The 25,684-nt window shown below is 45.8% G+C and overlaps 3 protein-coding genes and 1 pseudogene across 3 annotated transcripts in view; 3 read left to right on the top strand and 1 right to left on the bottom strand.

The window, feature by feature from the left end:
• The window catches only part of TBC1D22B (TBC1 domain family member 22B), a gene marked incomplete in the record, with an annotated part of 102,702 nt that extends 92,335 nt beyond the window's left edge, over positions 1-10,367 (bottom strand). Inside the window, 1 exon segment of the mRNA XM_014587860.2 lies at positions 10,169-10,367. Within this exon segment, the coding sequence (XP_014443346.1) occupies positions 10,169-10,224 (56 nt within the window).
• A 118-nt stretch (positions 10,368-10,485) lies between these two features.
• The window catches only part of TMEM217 (transmembrane protein 217), a 48,582-nt gene continuing 33,383 nt past the window's right edge, over positions 10,486-25,684 (top strand). The window contains exon 1 of the mRNA XM_014587861.2: positions 10,486-10,574. The gene's annotated coding sequence lies outside the window, so the exon portion shown is untranslated. The remainder of the gene's footprint in view (positions 10,575-25,684) is intronic.
• Positions 10,655-25,684, top strand: part of TMEM217B (transmembrane protein 217B) — a 61,953-nt gene continuing 46,923 nt past the window's right edge. The window contains exon 1 of the mRNA XM_014587864.1: positions 10,655-10,699. The gene's annotated coding sequence lies outside the window, so the exon portion shown is untranslated. The remainder of the gene's footprint in view (positions 10,700-25,684) is intronic.
• On the top strand, positions 16,569-19,148 carry LOC102477866 (WW domain-binding protein 11 pseudogene; annotated as a pseudogene).

A 25,684-nucleotide genomic window follows, 5' to 3' on the forward strand; every position in this document is an offset into this window, starting at 1 on the left:
GGCCACCTCCACGAAATTGATATTAGCAAAGTAAAAATCCCAAAGCACCTCACCGATGCTTACTTCAGGAAAAAGGAACTGCGGAAGCCGGACACCAGGCAGGTGAGATCTTCGACACAGAGAAGGAGAATACGAGATTTCAGAGCAGCGCGAGGTTGATCAGAGAGCTGTGGACTCACAAGTTTTACCAAAAATCAGGGAACCAGCAGTTAGCGTAACAGCTATGTCGCTGGACTCCCACGTAGTCGACCGCGGTTCGTGTCCCGGACCCGGTGGCTTAAAACTCACGCCGGGCGCGTGTGCGTGCGTGCCCAAGATCCTGCGAGGAGAATGGAGGAGGAGGGATTGTGGCGTGACCATCCCCCCTGGGGGGTGATTTCTCGCTTTCTGTCTCTATGTCTCTCTCTGTCTGTCTGGCGAGCGCACGCGCCCTACAGTGAAAATCTCTCTCAAAAAAAAAAATTTTACCAAAAATCAAAGCTGTTCCTCAACTCCAGGGCTATGGAGTTGATCTTCGCAAATTGGTGCTCTAGATTTTTTGCCAAGAACCTAATTAAATAACTGATCATGAAAAAAAAGGGCGGGAGACCAAAACTGAATGTGGGGCCAGCCCAGTGGTGTGGTGGTTAAGGGCGCTGTATCCAAATGGCCAACTGCACTGTTTGAGTCCAGAGCTGGCACATGAAAAAACACACCGGGGCACATGTGTGTGCACGGCCGGAGATGCTTTTTCACTTTTCCTCGTTCCCTGGCAAATGCACACACTCTTCTGCAAAATTAAAACAAAACAAAGACGCATATGAAAATTGCCAGATTCAACAGAGTGACTTCCCAGGAAGGGAGGAGGGAATGTGCCAGAGGTTTCAGCTCCATAATGCCTTTTTAAAAATATTAATTATCATTACTTATTTAATTTGTTATTATTACTTTTTACTTTGACCCGAGAGAGAAAGAAAGGGAACATGAGAAAGCAAGCTTCCAGGTCTGGGACTCAAACCACAGTCAGCCATTGGGAACCAGCAGTTGGCATAATGGCTATGTTGCTGGACTCCCACGTAGTCAACCGTGGTTCGAGTCCTGGACCCGGTGGCTTAAAACTCATGCTGGGCGCGTGTGCGTGCGTGCCTAAGATCCCGAGAGGAGAATGGAGAAGGGATTGCGGCGTGACCATCCCCCCTGGGGGGTGATTTCTCGCTTTCTGTCTCTATGTCTCTCTCTGTCTGTCTGGCGAGCGCACGTGCCCTATAGCGAAAAAACCTCTCCCCCCCACAAAAAAAAAAATACAAAAAAACCATAGTCAGCCATATGGGAGACCAGTGCTTTAACCACCATGCCTGCCAACCCCTAGCTCCATAATGACTTATTTCTTAGGTGGTGAGTGCCTACCTGAATCTAAATTCCAAATCTAGTTTCTTTTTACTTTTTATCCTCTTTTTTGTAAAAAAAAAAAAAAAAAAGAGGGTTTTGTTTTAGGGCACTTGCACTCACCAGAGAGAGAGAGACAAAGACAGTGAGAGGGAAAGTGAGAAATCACCCCCCGGGGGATAGCCATTCCACAATTCCTTCTCCTCCACTCTCTTCCTGGGATCTGGGGCACGAATGCACACATGCCCGGCATGAGTTTCAAGTCACTGGGCCAGGGACTCAAACCATGGTTGGCCATGTGGGAGTCCAGTGATATAACCGCTACGCCATCTGATGGCCCCTATACTGTTTTTAAGAGGGATTTTGCTGTAGGGAACATGTGCTTGCCAGAGAGACAGAGAAACAGAAAGCAAGAAATCGTCTCCTGGGGGGATGGTCATGCAGCAATCCCTTCTCCTCCATTTTCTTCTCACCAATACTTAGTGAGTGAAGCCTGAAAGTCTACAAAACCCACGCCTCCGCTTAACTTGACTCTCTTCTTACTAGACTTAAAACCTAGAGGTTCGAGGCCAGCAGGTGGCATAGTGCTTGAGGCGCTGGATTCCCACATGGCTGACCGCAGTTCGAGTCCTGGACCCAGCGGCTTAAAACTCACGCTGGGCACTTGTGCGTGCCAGGTCCTGAGAGGAGAATGGAGGAGAAGGGATTGGGACATGGTTATCTCCTCTGGAGGGGAAGGTGATTTCTCACTTTCTCTCTCTCTGGAGAGCTCACATGCCCTACAGCAAAAAAATCTCTCTTAAAAAGCAAAAAGAAACAAAAACAAACAAACAAACAAAAAACCCTAGAGGCTCACACACTGCATCTCAGAGAAGTCACACCGCAAATGCAGAGAAAAGAAGGCCACAGGATGTGCAGGCACTGAGAAAAACGTGGCAGAAGTCCTGGTTGATGTCATCGTCCTCTTTCATAAAGTCAACACCCCAGAAGGTACCAGTCTGGCTGTTTAACCTAGCTGGAACAGTGCAAAAGCCATGGTAGGAAAAGTCAACACATTTCTGTTCAGTGCTGACAGAGGAGCCAGAGCAAATATGACAATGGGGCTATCTGCTTTAAACGCCAAACATGTTGGCAACTGATTCGGGTTCACACACTTACTCCATGGAAGGCTTCCAGAATTGGGACTCTACGCAGCTCCGGTGATAATTTAGTATCTTCTAGTCATTTACTTTATCAGGAAAACATTTAAGGCAAGAATAGGTTGTAATGAACCTGCTTAGACTGGGACCATTATGCTGTCTACAGTCAGCTTCATTAACGTTAGGAAAAATGAGCAAAGGAGAGAGAAGGTTTTAGTTAAACACATACGGGTGCCTAAACAACTCAAGGAATTTGGGATCAGCAGATGGCATAATAGTTATGTCGCTGGACTCTCACATAGTCGACCACAGTTCAAGTCCCAGACCCGGCAGCTTAAAATTCATGTCAGGTGCATGGGTTTGCATACCAAAGATCCCCTTTTGGGGGGTGATATCTCACTTTCTGTCTCACTGTCTCTCCAGCGAGAATACGCACCCTGTAGCAAAAATCTCTCTTAAAAAAAAAAAAAAAGTTGAAAAAAATGATTCAAGGGATTTGATACTTTTCTCAACTTTGTTATTATTCTGATAAAAATTTCTGTGACTTTAACAATAAACATTTTGCTTGAAGAGAAGAAGTCCTTCCAAGCATGAAGTAAGAATGTGGGAATGAGCCATGCTCACATTTGTCTCTTATTCCAAGTCTCATCCACATCTTTCACTAGAAAGTTCCACACCCTGAGGCCGGACAAGCTGCTGCAACAGAGGGTGTCTTCATTTTAGCAGAGACTCAGGGAACGGAACGGGGAAGCAAGAGTGGAGCGAGCACTGGACCAAGAGGCCAACGCCTGCATCCCCTCTGGCTCAGCGCGCTCTCTGCAGTGGTCTGAGTCTCCAGCTCTAACTTCCTGTCATCTTATGACACTCAGATGTTGGTCAGGACCAGCAATCCGCTGCTGTCAAAAGCATGGAACAGAAGAGTCCACCCTCAGCCCCTAAATCTTGTATCAACCAATCATGCTCGTGTGACTGGGTGAAAGAGAAGTACCGACTGGCCCAGCTTAAACTTAACACTCGACCTCAGAACGGGTGAGGGCCTTAGAGGTCACTTAACCCAGACCTCTGATTTCACAGAGAAAGCAATCGAGCGTGGAGTACTTCGCCCTACAACCTGAAGACGGTTCTCTGATGATGTGACACCACCATCTACCTGACCATGGGAGTCAGAAAACTGGGAATGACACCTTGGCGCCTCCTTCCGGCCCTGCCTCACTCCAGAAACGTGATGATTTACCAAGCCGTGCTGATCCTTCGAACCTGACCACCACTCTCCATTTCCTCTGCCACGGCCCTCGTCCAAGTCACTGCTGCCCGCCTCTCCCTGTTGACCGCCACAGCCTCCTAGCTCAACTCCTATGCTCACTGAGCCTCAGGGACGGAGGGTGGGGCTAAGGTGTTTTGAAATGTCTATGTATGTGTGGGCAGGGTGTTTGTTCCAATGACTGGTGGTTTCCTGGCATTTAGTGGGCAGGCACCAGGGATGTTAAACAGCCTACAGGCCAGTACAACCAAGAATGAACACACCAAAAGACCAATCGTATGTCCCTACCCATAATGGCCAGTGAAAAACACCGGTCCAAGCAATTCTCCCTAAGGCAGCCAGAATAGTTTTATAAATGCAGATGTGATTGGGTCACACCACCCACCAATCTTCAGATGGCATCTCATTGCTCTTAGGATTCAGATCAAAGTCCTTAATGTGGTGAATCTTTCTCACCATTAAGGGCCTGGAAGACTTAGAGAATTCAGATTTTATTCTAACTACAAATGAGAGGCCTATACAGGGGCAAGAAGAGAAGCAGGAAGACTTTGAAGATTTCCACAGTGGCAGAGCGGGTGCAACAGAAGTCCAGGCAAGAAAGGGCTCAGTTTGATCCAGGGATCAGAAAGTGGAGAGAACGGCTCAGATTGGATGAGCCAACAAGACTTACTGATGAACTGGATGTGGCAGGAAGGGGACGAGAGGAATCAAAGACATTAGGATGTGGGCCTGAGGAACTTGTGGACGGTGGACCACTGAGTGAGATAGAAAACGCAGTTCTATGGGACCAGCAGTTAGAGTAATGGCTATGTCACTGGACTCCCATGTAGTTGACCGCGGTTCAAGTCCTGGACCCGGTGGTTTAAACTCACGCCAGGCGTGTGTGCATGCGTGCCCAAGATCCCAAGAGGAGTATGGAGAAGGGATTGTGGCGTGGCCATCCGCCCCCCCCCAGGGGGTGAGTTCTCACTTTCTTGCTTGGGCGCCCCCCACCCCCTATGCAAAAAAAAAAAAAAAAAACACCTCTCCAAGAAAAAGCAGTTCTACAGGTGGAAATCATGATTTCTGTCCACATGTTAAAACTGACAGCCGTTGGAGAGCCAAGTGAAGACACATTAACTAAGAGCCATATAACAAAAGCCATAGCCTTGGAACCCAGGTCTCTTTCAGCCTAACTCAGGGCTCCTTTCTCAGTGGTTCTCAAAGTGCAGGCTGCAGGCCGCCAGCAGCAGCACTTGGGAACTTGTTAAAAAACTCAACTCTAGGGCCCTACCCTAGACCTACTGAATCAGAAGCTCTAGATATGGGGCCTGGCCACACGCGTCTTGATGAGGCCCCCAAGTGACTCACTGAAGTTTGAGAACCATTGCTCAAAATCTCACTGCCCATCACTAACACTTGCTAGCCACAGCTGCCCAGCGTTAGGCTTCTGTGTGCCTCCATAAACCCTCTGCTTAATTAACATCGGGTGATCGAGTATTTTTCCCCCATTCGCCCAGGACTCACTGGGGCTGCAGACATACCACTGATCAGTTTTTCAATTTCAATTTTAGAAACTAAAGCAAGAGAGAAAACAAAAATCAGAGCTACAATCCTCTAGCACCGGCACCATAGCTGATCCGAGTACCTCCTGATTGCTATATTCTCTCATTCACTCCTCATAACGGTCTCACTGGGTAGATACTCTGACCCCATTTTACAGATGAGGAGACAGAGAGGCTAATTAACTTCCAAAACGTCACATAGCTAGAAAGTAGCAGAACAAGGATTTGAACCCAGGCAGTTAGGTTCCTGCATCTGCACTCCTAACCATAAAGGTACATACTCCTATCTTCCTAGGCATCAATATAATGACCATGTGATGTATTAGGTACATAAAGTCCTTGGAAATAACTGAGAATGTAAAAAGACGTTTAATTCCATCAAGTGACCAAAGGACCTGGCAATTCCACTCCTATATATACTCGAAAAACCCCAGCAAACACGCCTAAACAAAACATGGTACATTCACACAATGGAAATTCATTCAGCCATGAAAAGCAATGAAGTACGAACACATCCACGGCATGGATGGGCCTGCACACGTTTTCCTTGGCAAAAGAAGTCGATCACAAGAGGCCTCGTATTACTCTAGTTATAGGACATGTCCAGAAGAGGTAAATACATAGAAAGGAGATTCAGGGTTGCCCGGGTCTGGAGGGCGAGGGCAATGTGGAGGGACTGCTTATGGGTCTGGCGTTTCTTTTTGGGGTGATGAAAATGATCTGAAAGGAGTAGACCATTGCACGAAACCATCTAGACTACAGATCAATATACTAGATCTCACTGTATACCTTTTTTTAATTGCCAGAGGGCAGATGTGCCCACCAGAGAGAAAGAGGCAGAAAGAAGCCTCCCCACCCCCCAATGATGTATGGCCACGTCACCATTCCTTTGCCCCCATTCCTCCAGCCTGTCAGGATTTGGAGCATGCATGCACAAGCACCCAGCACGTGGGAATTATGTCTCGATAAAGCTATTCTTGTTTTGTTATGTTTTTAATTTGCCAGCGGGCACACGTGTTTGCCAGAGAGAGAGAGAGAAAGCACCCCCAGTGGAGCATGATCGTGTGGCAATCCCTTCTGCATTTCTCTCACCTTTTAAGATTTGGGGAATGCATGCACATGCATAGGGCATGTTTTTCAAGCCTCCAGGTCCAGGACCTAAATCACTGTATTGGTCAGTTGGGATCCAGTCGCCTAAACCACCATATCATGGCTGACCCAAAGCTGTTATTTTCAAAAAAGAATGTTTCTTTCATTTTGAATTTAGTTTATTTACTTAGTAAAATTCCCATTTGTTGTCACTAAGGTTGCTGGATCACAGTCAAAGAATCCAAAAGTAACCTGCCATTGCTTTTTTTTTTTTAACCCTTCAATTTGCAATGAGTAAACAAGTTTCACTTCTAGGTTGCTATCAACCTAGTACACTGTAATTTGTGTCATTTCCCTACCCAAGAAAAAGTTTTTATTCTCTAAGAACTGAAGAGTACAGATGTAAAAGTTCTGTAATGTACAGGTGTAAAATTTCTGTCTCAAAAAAAAAAAAAAAAAAAAAGCCCTAACGGTTTCCATGAATCAAAGCCTCTTCCTGTCTAAAAGAACCTTTGTTTTCTTCCACAACCAGGGGCTCACAGCTGGTCCCTACTAAAAGCGACACAGCTGGGGCCAACCTCAGGGCCTCACCGTCAGGGAAGCCACCAACAGGTTCCACGTGGCTGAGGAAGTTTGAGCCCCGTTCCAATGGCTTGGGAAAAAATCAAAGTGGGCGTATATGAATGCATGGCCAAAGTCCCAACAGGATGGACAGACGGAAAGGGACTGCAGTGTGCCCAGGCCCCACAGGGACAGGGGCTACTTTTCCCCTCTCCCTTTCTCTCTAGTGAGTGTGCACACCCTCCGGCAAGACATAAATTAGTGAATAAACAAAACCACACAGCTGGACACATTTGTCTCTCTCATGCTCTCTCTTTTTCTGTGTGTGTAGTTTTCCTGTAGGGCGTGTGCACTTGCCAGAGAGAGACAAAGAGATGTCTGTCTCTCTGAGATGGCCACATCACAATCCCTCTCCTTCAGTCTCTTCTCAGGATTTTGGGTACACATGTCCAATGTGATTTTTTTTTTTTATTTGACCAGAGAGAGACAAAGAGATGTCTGTCTCTCTGAGATGGCCACATCACAATCCCTCTCCTTCAGTCTCTTCTCAGGATTTTGGGTACACATGTCCAATGTGATTTTTTTTTTTTTATTTGACCAGAGAGAGACACACAGAGAAAGAGGAAAGTAGGAAAGCAAGCCACCAGGTCCAGGATTTGAACCATGGTCAGCCATGTGGGAGTGTCCAGCATCTTAACCACCACGCCACCTGCCAGTCCCTCCAATGTGATTTTTAAGCCTCCAGGTCCAGGATTCAAACCACTTGGTTGGACATGTTGGATACCACATTTTTTTTTTTTTTTTTTTTTTTGCTATAGGGCGCATGCGCTCGCCAGACAGAGAGAGACAGAGAGACAGAAAGCGAGAAATCACCCCCCAGGGGGGATGGTCACGCCACAATCCCTTCTGCTCCATGCTCCTCTCAAGATCATCACGCACCTGGCGTGAGTTTTAAGCCACTGGGTTTGGGACGCAAACAGCAGTCGACTACATGGGAGTCCAGCAAAATAGCCATTATGCTAACTGCTGGTCCCTGGGATCCCGCATCTTAACCTCCATGCCACCTGCTGACTCTGAATAAGTCTCCTAAACAAGCAAGATACTGAACACTTTTATGATGCGTGACATTTAAATGTCTTCACAACAATGAAGACAAATAAATAGTACTAAGGTAAGGATTAGAGAAACATTATTTAAATGCTTACTTGCTCTAATAATAACAGTAAGATTAATAAGTACTACTTACTGAGCAACTAGAACGTGCTCAATAAGCCTGTCCTAGGTTCTTTACAGAGGGGTTTTTTTTGTTTGTTTGTTTGTTTTAACAAATGGGGGTTTCATTTACTCCTCATAGTAACCCTGAGGAAAGTTTTGTTTTTAAGCGAGATTTTTGCAATAGGGCGCATGAACTCGCCAGAGAGACAGAGAGGGACAGAGACAGAAAGTGAGAAATCACTCCCCGCGGGGGATGGCCACATTGCAATCTCTTCTCTATTCTCCTCTTGGGTTTTGGGCATGCACGCACACATGCCTGGCATGAGTTTTAAGTTGCTGGGTCCAGGACTCAAACCCCGCACACTATGTGGGAATCCAGCAATGTAACCATTACACCAACTGTTGGTCTCAAGGAATGTATTTTTATCCCTCACTTCATAGATAAGGAAACTGAGGCCTAAAGACACTGAGTTAATTATCTATCCTTAGACACACAGGTAAAAAAGCCCAAATCATAACCCAAGTCTTTTTGAACACAGAAGTTCCCTTTTCTATCCCTTTATAATAGTCTTCAAAATGAAAAAAAGAAGCCAGAAACTTAAAACTGAAGACTCCTCTCAAATACTGCTTCCTGATATAAACGTTTTCCCACGGATTCTGTATAAAATGTTAGGATGTCAAAATGTAATGATCTCACTATGGAAAACCCCAAAGAACAGTGTTTAGTACAACTGAAGCGCTCACTACATCAGGAAGGAAAAGGAATCAGTTGGCAGGAAGTGGTGCTTATCAAAAACACAGAACATCTCTAGCACTAGTAGTAACCCCTGTAATTCTGCAGAACTTTCATCTGAAGATATCTTTGCACTCCTCTGTAGCATTTTAATACGTACACTAAAAGATGATTCCCACCTACTCTCCATGTCTGATAGGATCCTAAGCAAAATAAGGCTGTTATATACAACTATTGACTCTCATTTCTTGCTTCTTAAAAAAAAAAGTCTCAAATTCCAAGGATTATTTCACAAAAAGACCTGAATCCATTTGTAAAGGTAGCATGCACAGCGCAACTAAACGTAAATTTCATCACCCAGTGGACTGAGGCTGGCAGAAGTCTTAAATTCACTCTGAAACCACACACTCCCCCTTCCACCTCTCAGGACTCTGTCCAAAACAAATTAAAGCTCAACCAACAGTAGATTGGTGGACCACAATTGCTAATTGTCTCAACATACATCAAAACGAAAAGAACAAACAAATAAAAAATAAAGTAGCTTAAAAGGTCTCCAACTAAACAACCGAAGAATCAAAGAACTGAACACATTTGAACAAGAAGAGCATTACACGGCAGGGGAGGAAGAGGTCACCTGGGGTTGGCCAAATCCTTAAAAATGCCAAAGGAATTAACCCCAATTCTGTGGTCACCTTGTCATAATTCCTAATAAGAAAAGGCCCTCTCAAGATAAAGTAAGGTCGGGTTTGAGAATTGTCCTCACTTTTCCTGTCCCACCCCCAAACTCCCACCAGAACCCTTTGGAGTCCTGGAGAAGGAGTCTCCCCAGCTTGGGGTGCAAGGGAAGGGGACATTCTCATACAAGCAACCACCTGTGTGTGGTGGAGACCCCCACTCTCCTCGACAGGGAGTTCTCCTTAGAGTGGGAAACGGCTATGAGTATGGCCCTTTGAGCCTAGGACCCACGCTGGCAACTCATCCAACTCCGCTATCCTCGCTCGGTCTTCAGCCACCTCCTTGCTGAGGTTCCCCCTCCTGCGACCTCCGCCCCGAGTCTGCACCCACACCCAGCTGTCCCCAAAGCTCGCTGCCCGCTCCTCTGCCTGACAGCTGCCCTGCTGACACCAGGCAGCCCAGCTTCTCTAGCCTGGGTGCCCCAAACCAGTCTTCTGGCCTCGGTGGCGCCCCAGGCCCGCGGGATTTAGGGATTAAGATCTGGAAGGGTTTGGTCCAATCCTTGCTCTCAGCGTCCTGGGCTCACCTCCCCGGCAGCTTGGCGCTCCTCTTCCAAAACTGCTTGCTGTTCTCGGCGGCCATTGCTCTGGCCCCGGGAAGGCCGTGTGGGTGGGCCAGGGGGTGCCCGGCGAGACGCCCCCAGGACCCCGCAATCCGAGGGCCAACCCAGGCCGCTTCCCCGCCGCCGGTCACCCGCTCCCAGCTCTTGGGGGCGCCATCTTGGATGTGGGCAACCCCCCACCCAACGCCACTGCCATTGGTGGGCTGCGCAGGCTGTAGCCGGGTGGACCAATCGGAAGCCGGAATCCTGCAGGCCGCTGAAGCCGAACGGTAACGTCCGGGGCTGGGCGCGCAGGTGGACCCGGAAGGCGGAGCTTGGACGAGTAGGGAGGCGGGGCTGAAAGTTGCTACACCCGGGAGGGAGAGAGCAGGTAAAGTGAGACCTCTGCTCGGGAGGAAAACGCGCGGTCTGCTTGACACGGAGTGAGGCTCCCGAGTCTGTTTTGGAAGCAGAGAGCATACTATGTCTTTATATACCTACATCTTTGACCCAAAAGTAAGGTCCTTGTATTGGTTGCCATTTCCTCCCCATCCTCATTCTGAATATATATTCTTTCATTCATTCGTACATTCATTCCTCTTCCATTCTGAGAAGGACGACCCCATAGCCCAGGGCTCCTAAACTGTTCGACCCGGGAGTGACAGTTGGGTCAGAGACCTCCCTCCGCCCTGTTAACTGAACACGATTGAAGGATTTGTGCTGTGGGTGAAGTTCAGATGATCTAATCCGTTTCAATCCCTAACACTTATTTTCTGACCGTGAGAACCTAGAGGCTGACCAACAGTGGTTAGCCAATGTTCCTATTTTATGAATCCAGTTCAGATAACCAGGTACCTTTTCTTTTAAGCCCATAGCACGTCTCCATGGCCTGAATCACAAAGACTAAGGTTGCACACAAACAGTCTTAATTCCCTTTCTTTATTATTATGATTTATTTATAAATAAAAATGTATTTTTAATCTAATTTTGACGGAGAATGAAATTTAATATTTTTACTTAATTGACTATTTTGCTAGGGTGGTTTTGCTTTTTGAGTTTCTGTGGTTGTATTCCATGATGACTCTGGGGAAAGGAGAAAGTTTGAGCCAGTCCAGAATAATTGTTTTTTTCCAACCAAAGGACACTGGAGGTGGGCTGTTTGTCCTCAAGCCCCAGTCCCCAACCTATTTACTGCTATCACATGTCCTTACACACCTTGGAGAATACTAAAGGGTCCTCAGTCTAAAAAGAGACCTTCTTTAAGGGATTGCGGTGTGACCATCCCCCCTGGGGGGTGATTTCTCACTTTCTATCTCTCTGTCTCTCTCTGGCTGGCTGGCGAACGCACGTGCCCTATAGTGAAAAACCTCTCCAAAAAAAAAAAAGAGAGAGACCTTCTTTTATATGTCCCCCAATGGTTTCTTTTTATACAGACACTACTCCCTAATTCCAGAGTTACGGGATTTTATGAAAAGGGCTATTTTTGCTCTTTCTAAATCTTTCATACTTCTATTGACTTTAGTCTTACCTTCTTTTTGGGCATTTAACTTGTAGAATAAAAGCCTCTCTGTTCTTTTAACCGTTTTACCTGTCTTTCTCTGTTCTTTTTCTTTTCTTTCTTTTTTTCTTTTTAACGTTTTTCCTATAGAGTGCATGTGCTCACCCAAGAAAGGAGGGAAAGGAAAGTGAGAAATTACCTCCCAGGGGGGATGGGCATGCAGCAATCCCTTCTCTCCATTCTCCTCTTAGGATTTTGGGCACACACATACATGCACCCAGTGCATTTTTGAGCTGCCAGGTCTGGGATTCAAACCACAGAGTCAGCTCTGTGGGATCTAGCACCTTAACCATCATGCCAACTGCTGGCCCTGGTCCTTCTTTTTCTCAAGATGCAGTGACCAGCACCACGCCCTGAGCCCTGAGAGGGAAGTCCTGAGGTTTCGTTGAGGTTGATGGTTTATCTTTGTACTGGATAGCCAGAAGTTTTGCTGGGCTTTTGGACTTCAGAAGAGATGATGTCATCAAGGAATAATCTACAGTGACTTCTACACCCCTTTCTTTGGTGGCCACTGGCAGGCATTGCCTTAAAGCTATCATCTGAATTACCTTCCCCTATGCGAGCTGTCTTATACTTGTCCAGGTGCAAGGCACCTGCCACCTTGCGGCTTACAGCTTTCGAAATGTTCCAGAAGTTGCTCCCTGTTGACTTGACATTTTACGGTGTGGAAAGTGAAGCCTAATTTGTGTACCTAGAAGTATCTCAAAGTATTCCTTTTTCTTAATCATTTGTGAAATGTTAAATAACACTGATTCCCAGGGGATGCTGTATACGTTGCTCAACCCAAAGAAGCCCTCTTACTCCTACTCTTTGTTTCCTATGTCTAAGCCCATTTCCCACCTAAGAAAACAGACATGTACCACAATGCACTCCTGTCACCTGGTGATCATTTTCGAAGTAGTATTTGGTGGGCAAGTCAAGATTGTTGGACCCTTTCTTACCACCGCCACCATGAACACCCTCTTCTAAACCCCATGCACCCTCATAGCAGCCTCCTAGTAGGCCTCCTGCTTGCATTCTTCCCCCTTTGCAGTCTATTTCCCACACAGCAGCCAGAGAACCTTTACAAATATGCATCATTTCAAATCATTCCTCTGCTTGATACCTTGCCATGGCTCCCAACACACTTGGCTCACAATCCTAGCTCCTTAAAGACCCTATGTGATTTATTTCTCCCTTGCCCCTCCAGCCTTATCTCCTTATCTCCGGCCACACTCACTGGTCTTTATGCCATTTCTCGAACACTCCGAGCATGTTCTCGCCTCAAGGCCTTTACATGAACTGTGTCCTCTGCTTGCAATTCTCTTTCCCCAAATACCCAGGTGGTTGGCTTCTTCCTTTCACTCAGGTGTATTCCCGGATGTCCACACCTTGGAGAGGCCTTTCTTAACCACCCACCTTAAGTAGCATGTCCTCTACTCAATTTTTCTTTAAAGCACTATCACTACATCCCAAATGATGTACTTGTTTGCTCCTCTGTCCCCTAGAATGTGAACTCCACCAAGGCAGGGGGTTCGTTTTGTTCCCTCATGTATTCCCAGCACCTAGGGTAGTGTTTGGCACGTAGTAGGTGCTTAGTAAATGCTGAGTGAGGGAATGAAAAACAAATACTTCTTATCTTTGGGTTCGATGTTGTTCATACAGAGTTTTTGCTGGGAAAGCTTATAGAGATGAAGTTTCCTAACTCGAGTAAGATACATTCACTTTACCAAAGATTCTGTAAGCTTGCCTGTATGCTGAGTTGAAAAACAGTGCTAGTCTTTTGAGAAAGATTTTCTTCAAATAAACAAACAAAAAAAAAAAAGAAAAATAGATTTTCTTCCCCCCCCCCCCCCCCATAGGGCAAATGTGCTCACTGGAGAGAGTTAGAAAGAGAGAGTGGGAGAAAGAGAAAGCACCCCCAGGAGGATGGCCATTCCGCAATCTATTCCATTCTCCTCTTGGGATTTTGGGCACATGAGTGCACGCCTGGTGTATTCTTCAAGCCACCGGGTTGGGACCCAAACTGAACAGCCAGTCATGTGAGATCCAGCCACCCCGGCCACCTTCAGGAACAGGCTGGCCTCTTCTTCATACTGTTTGCCGCTTCAGAGGAACACATGGGTATCGACTTATGAGGGAGGGAGGCCGTACCTAACCAGGAAATGAATCAAATCAACACTGTAAAGTTATATGTAATCCAATGTAATATAAAGAAGATTATGATAATAATAAAAAATAAAAATAAAAAACCCAACCTTTGCCTGACTGGGAGTAAAAGTCCCTGGTTCAAGGTTCTCAGAGGTTCTTGGAGCCCTTTAGATGGAAGCACTCTGTGGCAGGCCCTTACTGTTCTACTAGACAGTGCTTCTCCTATGTTAGTGAACCACGGACATCATACTGAATTATGAGAAAGCCTCGATTCTGATTTGAAGTCTAGGTCTGAGCCGGAGCTTCCAAATCTGTATTTCTTTTCTTTTCTTTTTTTTCCCCTTAATTAAGGTTTTTTATTAAAAAGAATTATTTATATATTATTATTATTATTAAACTTACTATAGTCGTCAGAGAGAGAAAGTGAGAAAGGAAGACAAGACCAGATCCGGGACTTGAACTCCAGTTGGTCATGTGGGAATCCAGTGCCACAACCACCATGCCATCCGCTGGCCCCCAGTTCTGCATTTCTAACAAGCTCCCAGGGGACACTGAGGCTGTTGACCCATGGACCCACTCTACAGATCTCTGTCACTAGCTTAGTATGGCCTGTGTCTTTGACCTGACCTCAAGAGTTCATTCTGAAACTCTAAGTAGGGGGCTTTCAGTGCTGTCTATTACATTTCTACCTTTCCAACTTTCAGTTCACCTTCATTCAAAGAAGAATTAAACTACTTAGAAAGGGGAAAAGTTGGGATCGGCAGGTGGCGTGGTGTTTAACAGTGCTGAACTCCCACGTGGCCGACCGCGGTTCAAGTTCTGAACCTGGTGGCTTACTTTCTCAATTTCCTTCTCTGTCTCTCTTACACACACACACACACTCTGTCCCTCTCTGGTCAAAATTAAAATATAAATATATAAATGAATAAAATGATATAAAATAATTTTTTAAAAATTTTAAAAAAGGAAAGAGGCAAAGTTAAGGGAATGAGATACACATGAATAATGTGGGCTCAAAGATATGGGCATATCCCAACCACGCAGACAGAGTTCTATGAAAGAGAGAAGCGCTGGGAACCAGCAGTTAGCGTAATGGCTATGTCGCTGGACTCCCACATAGTCAACCGCGGTTTGTGTCCCGGACCCGGTGGCTTAAAACTCACGCTGGGCACGTGTGCGTGCGTGCCCAAGATCCCGAGAGGAGAATGGAGGAGAAGGGATTGCGGCGTGACCATCCCCCCTGGGGGGTGATTTCTCGCTTTCTGTCTCTATGTCTCTCTCTGTCTGTCTGGTGAGCGCATGCGCCCTATAGCGAAAACCTCTCAAAAATAAAAAAATTAAAAAAAGAGAGAGAAGCGCTGAGTAGAAACTGGAAAGGAAAGGTCTGATGAACAGTACGGAGATCATTACAGAGCAGGCATTCCAATGGGAAAATAAAAATAGAGAAAAAAGGCCTTTGACCCTAGAGAGAGATCTCTGGCAGACTTTAACCTCCATGAAGGGGTGGAGTGGAAGGAAGCAGACGCTGTCAGGAGAGGAAAGGTTAGGACACTGGAGCAGACTGGCTAGGTGGCCCAGCACTGCCCAGCAAGTGTGATCCATATGGAAGGTAGCAGTTCAATTCCCTGCTGGACCTGAATACATTGGATGTGTTTGCTCATGATCCTGGTGGGCTTGGAATTCTAGGGGTAGGGGTGGAGATATGGGGGAGTGGGGTGGTGGGGTGAGGGCCTGTTGAGGGTGCTTTAATAAAAATCTTTTATGGTTGTTTATAAGCCAGAAGGCATATGGACTCATAAAGAGAGACAGACAGACTGACAGAGAGGGAGAAATCACCTCCCCCAAGCGGGGTGTAAACATCTAAGTTTAAATTTGTAATAAAACACAATGAAATTTTTTTATAGAGAGAGATTTTTGCTATGGGGCACATGGACTCATCAGAGAGACAGAAAGTGAGAAATCACCCGTAGGTGGGATGGCCACACTGCAATCCCTTCTCCTCTATTCTTCTCTTGGGATTTTGGGCACACCCGCCCACGCGCCCGGCGTGAGTTTAAAGCCACCGGGTCCGGGACCCGAACCGCGGTCGACTACGTGGGAGTCCAGCGACATAGCCATTACGCTAACTGCTGGTTCCCTCTCCTATTTCTTCATCCCATTGGGATTTGGGACACAACACATACATGCCGGGGGGAGGGTACTTGTCTTTCTCTTTCTCTGTCCCTGTCTCTTACTCCCAAACTTAAAATGGGGGGTGGGGGGTGGGGACATGGCAAGGTGGCTGACTGAGGCTAAGGCGCAGGCCCCTAGGAATCATCCCCTCCCCACTTCTTACAGACTAGGGAGCCCAGCAGAAATGTTTAGTTTTTTGTTTTTGTTTTTGTTTTGTTTTGTTTTTAGTTTATGTTGTAGGGTACATGCGCTAGCCTGAGAGAAGCAGAGAGAGGGGAAGTGAGAAATCACCCCCGAAGGGAGATGGCCACACCACAGTCCCTTCTCCTCCATTCTCTTCTTGGGATTCTCTTCTTGGGCATGCATACACATGTACCTGGTGTGATTTTTCAAACTGCCAGGTCTGGGACTTGAACCACATAGTTGGTAATGTGGGATCCAACTGCCTTAACCTCCATGCCACCCACTGGCCCGTAGCTTTTTTTCTTTCTTTAAATGAATAAATAAACCATACAAATTGTCAACATGAGAGGGAGATCTACATCATCTGCCAAGAGTAGGAAACGTATGAACCCCCGCAGACCACGCCCAAAGGGAAGCTCAGAAGAATTAAATAACATAAAACAGGACCAGCAGATGATGTAATGATTATGTTGCTAGACTCCCACGTAGTTAACTACAGTTCGAGTCCTAGACCCAGCAGCTTAAAACTAAGGTTGGGGGGGCCGGCAGGTAACATGGTGGTTGAGGGCACTGGACTCCCATGTGACAGATTGTGGCTCAAATCCTAGACCTGGCAGCTTGTTTTCCCAGTTCTCCCCCCACGCCCACTCTGTCCCTCTCTGGTCTAACCTAAATAAATAAATAAATAAAATTAAATAAAATAATTTTTTAAATTAAAAAAAAAAGAAAAACCTCTCTGGTTGGGCGTGTGTGTGCATGCCCAGGATCCCAAGAGGACAATGGAGGAGACAGGATTGGAGTGTGGCCATCTCCTCAATGGGGGTGACTTCTCACTTTCTGTCTCTCTGCTGAGCGTGCGTGCCCTCTAGGAAAAATCTCTTAGAAAACAAACAAACAAACAAACAAACAAAACCCTACAAAACAGCACACGATGGTATGAGCTGCAATTTTGAACATGGAGGATCCCAAACAGATTTTACTGAACATGGAAAAGTGGGTGAAACAAAGTTTAACCCAGTGCAACAGCTACAATCAAATGAGAAAATACTGAAAGACAAGGGTAAAAGCTGCATGAACCCTTTGAACATATTCTATGACTGAAGAAGAGAATCCAGAAATTTATTAGGAACAGAGCTAGAAGTAGCTCATTAACAGAAGAGAGCTCAGCCTCACCGGGGCTTTGGTGCTGTCAAGAACGCTCAGCATGTGGAAGGGGACAGTATTCCTCTCCTGGGAGTGCCCCAAGTTCCTTCCAACATCTTGGCCCAGGACGTTCCAATTCTGGGTGCCCAGCCGCTCTCCATCCTTAAGGAAACCTCAGCCTGTGGACCTCCAGCTTGGCCAGTTGCTATACTGCCTCTTCTCGGATATACGGTTGCATGTTTCCCCCGGCAGAAAGCTTCCTGGCCCTCCCTCGGGCCCACCTCCTTCTCAAGGCTTCCAGATATATGGCCGTAAAGCGGGCTTTGCCCTAGATCTTCCTGCTTGTAGATGAGACAGACATGTCAATATCGTCCCAACAGGGTCATGACGATGATGCTTCCAGCACCAGTGACGATGACAGCTGTCCTGAGGACATGGGCCAAGATAAACCTAACAGTTGTGGTGACAGAAACTGACGGACCGAATGAAGAAAGTGAGGAGATGGATATGGACACCAGATTGATAGTGAGAAAGACAACCATGAAGAAAAATAAGTCAGGTCTGCTAGATCAGCAGGTGGTGTCACGGTTAAGGCTCAAAACTCCCACATGGTTGATGGCAACTCAAGTCCCAGACTGGGTGGCTTGAAACTCATGCCAGGTCCATGTGCATGTGCGCTCCAAATCCCAAGAGCAGAATGAAGAGAAGGGATTGCAGTATGGTCATCCCCCAGGGGGGATGATTTCTTGCTTTCTGTCTCTCCGGCAAGCATATGTGTTATATAGCCAAAAAAAAAAAAGTCAAATCTGAGTGTACGATTTTCAGATAGGCCTGGAAAATCAAGGAAGAAAAAGAACTCAAAGGAGCTGACTCCTCTTCAAGCCATGATGCATCGAATGGCAGGTCAGGGAATTCTGAAGGAGGGACAAGAAACAGAGGACTTTTCAAAGGACTGGGATGAAGATCCATATACTCCTGGTGCAGAAATGCAATCTCAGCAACAGCATAAAGCGGAATCTTGTTCTGACAGCCTATCTGCTGCTTCTTCACAGCTGCAGGCTCCCCCGAGTCTGTTCCTCTCTCAGATACAAGCACCTCTCATGCCAGGTCCACCTCCTCTTGGACCTCTGCCTGATCCACCTTTATGGCATCCTGGATCACCCATAGGCCTTCTTCCTGGGCCTCCTCCAGGGGCTCCTCCATTCCTGAGACCACCTGGGATGCCAGGATTCTGAGGTCCTTTGCCCTGACTTTACCTTCAGGACCACCGCCAGGCAGGCCCCCCGCCCCCCCACCGGCTCACCTTCAGGTCTGGCCCTCCTGCTGGATACCCATCTCCAGCACATCCACATAGCCCTCCACCTCATCCTGGCATAATGCGCCCACTTTTGGTGCCACCTCTTGGACCTGCCCCAGTTGGACTTTCCCCACCAGCTCTCATGCTGGACCCAGGGGTTTTAAGTATCCCACCCAATTCGATTCAGTGACCCAAGATGGACGAATGTGGCCACCATCGAGAGGAAAGCCACGGCACTCCTCGGTGCCCAGCCACAGATCACTAATCCCAAGGCGGAGATGACTGATTCGTGCCCACGGCACTGAGTGCGCGTCGGGAGAATGAACAGGCGATGGCTACTCCCCAAAGACAGTCAGAGGGGATTCTGCCGTACCTTGTGCCAACGCGGCCCTCACATCTGGTCCTTCTGTTCCTGTCTCAGTACAGAGACTAAGGACGATGTCGATGACGCTTTCATGAAAGAGATGGAGAGGCTACTTTGATAGCTTTTGATGCCAGAACAGGCTTCTGCTCATAACAATGGTTCTGGGAAAAGAGGCTTTTATTAAACTTAGTTGAAAGAGCTATTTCTCCTGTCAGGGTATTTTCTAATTTCAGTTCAAGGAATATCCTATAATTTAGCCTTGTTGAGAATGCACTGCATGTAAGAGAGGGTGTTTCATTAAGTAGATTGGTTACCGAAGCAGCGCTACTCACACCCATCCTCTCGTGCGCCACCATTTTCATCCCACTTCTTCCCCTTCTCCACTTCTTTGAAATTTTGTGGTCAAGGGACCTTAGTTCCTTATTGTTTTGACTCCTTGTGTGGTGTGGACGCTGGAGTCGAGATTTCTGAAAAGACCGTTTATTTCATCTTGCCTTTCCTGTTGGAATATTTTTAATATTTTCCTGTAAATATTTTGTAGCATTTTCCATATAGTAAAATGGATTGCAACATCATTTCCTAGTACAATAAAATTTAAAAAAGGATATAAAGTGGGGCATGCAGGTGGTGTGTTTGAGGCTCTGGACTCACACATGCCCATGGTTTGAATCCTAGACCTGGTAGCTTGCTTTCTCACATTCCCTCGCTCTCTCTGTCTCTCTTTGGTCAAATGTAAAAAATTATAATACTAAATAAAATTTAATAAATATTTTTAAAAGGATACAAAGCAATAAAACATACAATTCTTTGACTAATAGTATTAGGTCGTCAGAAAAGTCAATGTATTTTTCTATGCAAAAATCAGGACTTTTCTGATGACACAATATTTCCCACTGGTCTAAACTTTGAGTGTTTCATGGAAAAAAAAAAAAAAAGTTCTATATCGAGAAAAGAAAAGTCAGAACAAGAAGCAGCCCACGCAATGAATTGTAGACTATTGGACAGAGAGATGGTTATGTCGAACTGGGATTTAAGAGCGAGAGAGCTTGTACAGTACCTAAATGATCCCTGAAAAGAGCCGAATGAGAAGGGGCTGAGACGGACCAGTTATGTTAGAGAAGGCAAAGGGAGAAGCAAAAAGTCTGAAGAAGGAAGAGATTATTAGGGTAGAAGGTGTTTAGAGTGTGTGTGTGGGGGGGATGGGAGTGAAGGGAGATGAGCTATTTCATCCCTAGAAATCTATTTGAAGGAAACAAGTCAAAGGAGGGGGAAAGGCCTGTGTACAACGATACTATTAGTTGGCCTTGAAAGCAATAATAAGTCGAAGAAAATCAAAAGAATCTAAAGACGTGTTCTTTTTGTTTTGTTTAGTTTGCTATAAGGCACATGCGCATGCCAGGGCGGGAGTGGGGCTGGGAGGGAGTAAGAAAGCACTCACACTGCAATCCCTTCTCTTCCAGTCTCCCCTCGGGATTTTGAGCATCCACACATAAACACACCAGTGTGATTTTTCAAGCCACCAGGTTCAGGTCTCAAACCGCATAGCCAGCCATGTGGGACACAGCCCCCTTAACCTCCACACCATCTGCTGGCTCCAAAGTCTAAAGGTTTAAACATGAAAAGGCGGGACCAGCAAAAAGCGTAATAGTTATATCACTGGACTCTCACATGGCCAGTCACGGTTCAAGTCCCAGATTCAGTTGCTTGAAACACACTGGGCGTGTGTGCATGTGTGCCCAAAATTCCAAGAGGAGAATGGAGGAGAAGGGATTGGGACTTGGCCATCCCTTGGGGGGTGATGTCTCACTTTCTGTGTCTCTGTCTCTCCTGTGAGCTCACATTCCCTATAGCAAAAAACCTCTCTAAAAAGCAAAAGTTAACAAATAGAAATTAAACATGAAGAGTCAGTTACATAAATTATGGTGTGTAGTTTGTAAGCTTGGATCATATTATACCACTAAAGAATGCAATTTTGAATGCTACATAGCACATTGAAAAGGTGTATGGAGGCCAGCAGATGGCGTAGTGGTTATGTTACTGGACTGCCACATGGCCAACCACAGCTTGAGTCCCAGGTGGGGGGGCTTGAAAATCATGCCAGCTATGTGTGTGTGCATGCCCAAGATCCCAGGAGGAGGATAGAGGAGAAGGGATTGTGACTTTGCCATCCTCACTGGGGAGGATGGCATAATGGTTATGTCACTGGACTTGCACATAGTCGACCATAGTTCAAGGCCTGGAACCAGTGGCTTACAACTCACACCAGGCACGTGTGCATGCGTGCCCAAGATCCAGCGAGGAGAAAGGAGAAGGGATTGCCTCCTGACCATCCCCCTGGGGGGTGATTTCTTGCTTTCTGTTTCTCTGTCTTCTGTCTCTCTGGTGAGTGCATGCACCTTATAATAAAAATCTCTTTCAAAAGAAAAAAAAAGGAAAAAAGAAAGAAAGTATAAAGGGCCGGCAGGTGGCGTAGTAATTAACGTGCTGAATCACACACATAGCTGACGCCGCGGTCCAAGTCCCAAACCCAGCAGCTCGAAGAACACACCAGTATATGTGCTCATGCGCCCAAAATCCCGAGAGGACAATGCATGACAAGAGAATGTGGCATGGCCAACTCCTCTGAGGGGTAATTTCTCACTTTCCCTATCTCTCTTTCTCTCTCTGATGAGCACACACCCCTATAACAAAAAAAAGAAAGTGTATGAAATGATCTAAAGTAGAAAAAAAGCAGAATGCAAAATATTTTTGCCTGATTTCAATAAAAATGTATGGGGTTATTGTCAACGACTGAAAGAAAATGTGGAAAAAATAAGCAAGTTTTGGTAGATGAAAGAATTATACATCTTTTTACTTCTGTAATTTTTCTTTTTCTTTTTTTTTCCTTTTGTTTATTTTGAGAAGTTTCTGCTATAAGATGTGTATGCTCACCAGAAAGACAGAGAGAGAGAGAGAGACAGAAAGCTAGAAATCACCCCCCAGGGGGGATGGCAACACCATGATCCCTTCTCCTCCATTTTCCTCTTGGAATCTTGGGCACGCATGCACACGTGCCTGGTGTGAGTTTAAGTCACTGGGTCTGAGACTTGAACCGTGGTCAACTACATGGGAGTCCAGCGACATAGCCATTACTCCAACTGCTGATCCCACTTCTGGAATTTTTCTTAATGCTATTTTTTTAACATTATAAAGTATATGTCACATAATAAACTGGAAATTGGCAAACTTTTTTTAAGAATTATTTTATTTAACTTTATTTGTTTGTTTGTTTATTTAACCAGAGAGGGGCAGAATGAAGAGAGAGAGAGAGAAAGTGAGAAAGCAATCCTCTAGGTCCAGGACTAAAATCACAGTCGGCAATGTGGGAGTCCAGTTCCCTTAACCAGCACTCCACTTGCTGGCCTCTGGCAAACTTCTTTTTATAAAAGGCTAATTGTATATATTTTAGACTTTGCAGGCCATATGGTCTCTGTTGCAGTTATTCAACTCTGCCATTGCAGTGTGAAATCAGCCATATGTAAATAAACTAGCATGGCTGTGTTCCAATAAAGCTTTATTTATTGACAGTGAAAATTGAACTTCAAGGATCAGATGGCATAATGGTTACGTTGACTCCCACGTATTTGACCGTGGTCTGAGTCCTGGACCAGGTGGCTTAAACTTACTCCAGACACACTTGTGTATATGCCCAAGATTCTCTGAGAAGAGAATGGAGAAGTGGGACCAGCAGTTAGCGTAATGGCTATGTTGCTGTACTCCCACGTAGCTGACTGCGGTTTGAGTCCCGGACTGGGTGGCTTAAACTCATGCCGGGCGTGTGTGTGTGCGTGCCCAGGATCCCAAGAGGAGAATGGAGGAGAAGAGATTGCGGCGTGGCCATCCCCCCTGGGGGGTGATTTCTCGCTTTCTGTCTCTCTGTCTCTCTCTGGCGAGCGCACGCGCCCTATAGCAAAAACCTCTCAAAAAAAAAAAAAAAAAGCAGAGTGCCAACTGTGAGCGTCCAGCAACATAGCCATTATGCTAACTGCTGGTCCCGTGCCAGCTGTGTAGTTCAGTGATTAAGGGAGTCAGATCCCACATGGCCAACCATGGTTTGAATCCCTGGCAGTGTGTTTATATGCATGATGAACTGAGAAATGGTGGAAAAAAGCTTGTGGCCGAGGGCCAGCAGATGGCGTAGTGGTTAAGGCGCTGGACTCCCACGAGTCTCAGACCTGGCGGCTTGCTTTCTCACTTTCCGTCTCTCTCTTTCTCTGCCTTTCACTCGTCACATTTAAAATAATAAAATAAATAAATCTTTAAAAAATAAAGATTGTACCTCCTTGAAGCACATCTCTCTCTCTCTCTCTCTCTCTCTCTCTGTCTGGAAAGCACATGCACCTTCTAGCAATTAAAAAAAAAAAAAAGATAAAAATGTAGAAACCATTTTTGGCTCACAGGCCATATAGAAACAACACACCAAATCTGGCCCATGGTTTTACCAACTGTTGTGATAAATATTAAAGAATAAATAACATAGAAGAAAAAGATTTTTAAGAAACAAATCTTAAGGTATAATTAAAGTCCCTGTTTTGTTTCTTCTGACCCCTCTGTCCTCCCCCTCTCCCGTGAAAAGCACGATCCCGAGTTACATGTTCAGCATTCCCACGCATGTTGCAGACTTTGACTACATATGTGTGTATCCCTAAACAACATGCTCGTAATGTTTTGAAACTTTATAAATAGCATCATACTGTACATATGCTTCAGCAACTGGCCCTCTTCACTCAACTCTGTTAGTACGTGGAGCTCTAGCTTACTCGTCTTAACTGCAGCATGTGGTTCTGTCGTGCGAATATGCCTCCATTTTCTCGTCTACGTTTTTTTATTTTACAGTGCTCTGTCAACATTCTCTTACACACTGTCTTAGGCCATTTTCTCTAGTAGAGACGTTTTCAAATTACAGTTTGTTACCTCTCTTAGTCTGTTCAGGCTGCTATGACAAGACAGCTTAGATGAGGTGGCTGACAGACAACGGACATTCATTCCTCACAGTTCTGGAGGCCTAGACGTCCGAGGCGAAGCGCCAGCACATCTGCGTCTAGTGAGGACCAGTTTCCTGGCTGCTAGCTCTTTCCTCGTGGGCAGAAGGGGCATGACTGCTCTCTGAGGCGTCCCTTATGAGGACACGAGTCCACCCTCATGACCTAACCGTCTCCCAAAGACCCCCACCTCCTGAGACCATCACATCGGTGATTAGGTGTCAACATAGGAGTTTTGAGGGGACATGAATGTTCAGACTATGGCGTCAATTATAAAAGAATTGAAATAAATATAAAATTGAAATTCATATTCATAAAATTGAATAGACAGGAATAGAAAAGATCAGAATGTGTTGCATGTAATATGGGTAGGCATTGTTTTTCAAATTTTTGATTCCAGTGTTTACATACATACATACACATTCATACATAGATGTGTGTGTCTATATGTATAGGTACATATATATTTGTGTGTGTGCCTTACATAGATAGATATGCTTGGTTGTAATGGAAAATGTATTTTTTTAAATTATGTATTTATTTCTTCCATGAGAGAGAGAGGAGAAGCAGAGACAGGCACCCTCAACAGGGTCGTCACACTGCTATCCACCCCCGGCCTTACTCAGCTAGGATCACAGACACAGGCATGCCCCTGGTATGTACAGCGAGACCTCAGGACACGAACCCAGGGCCTTCCCATGTGGCTTCAGCATCATGGAGCATTGCGTACTGCTACATCATTGAAGCTGGCCAAATGTATTCCATTTTTTAAAAAAGAATTATTTAATTGGGACTAGCAGTTGGACTACGAGCAGTAGCCCAATAGCTACATCACTGGACTCCCATGTAGTCAACCGCGGTTCGAGTCCCGGACCTGGTAGCTTGAACTCAAGCCAGGCACATGTGCGTGTGTGCCCAAGATCCCGAGAGGAGAATGGAGGAAAAGGGATTTCAGCATGGCCATACCCCCTGGGGGATGATTTTTCTCTCTCTCTGTCTCTTTCTGTCTTTCTGGCAAGCACATACACCCTATAGCAAAAGACTCTCAAAAAAAAAAAAAAAGGAATTATTTAATTTTATTTATCATTACTATTATTTTATTTTTCAATCTGCTACAGAGCACATGCACTTACCTGAGGAATACAGAGAGAGAAAGAGTGAAGGAAAGTGAGAAAGGTCCCAAACTGCCAGGTTCAGGACTTGAACTATGGTCAGCCTTGTTGAAGTCCAGCCCCTCAACCACCATGTCACCTGCTGGCCCCCAAAATGTATTTCTCAATAATATACTGTGGTGGGAAAGTTTAAAATCACTGCATCCTTGGGGTTAGGAGGTGATGTAGCGGTTAAGGCACTAGATTCCCACATGATCAACTATGGTTTGAATCCCAGACCTGGCAGCTTGAAAATCACACCAGGTGCATGTGTGTGTGTGTGCCCAAAATCCCAAGATGAGAACATAGAAGAAGGGATTGTGGCATAGCCATCCCACGTGGGGGATACTTCCTTACTTTCTCTCTCTCTGTCTCTCTCTCTCTCCCCCTCCTACGCCTATGCCCCAGTGAGTGCACTCAACCTGTAGCAGATTTTTTAAAAATTAATGGGAAAGAGATGGTTCACGGTCATATTCTGAGAA

Source organism: Tupaia chinensis, unplaced genomic scaffold, assembly GCF_000334495.1.
Source record: "Tupaia chinensis unplaced genomic scaffold, TupChi_1.0 Scaffold000238_1, whole genome shotgun sequence".
NCBI classification, from domain to species: Eukaryota; Metazoa; Chordata; class Mammalia; order Scandentia; family Tupaiidae; genus Tupaia; species Tupaia belangeri.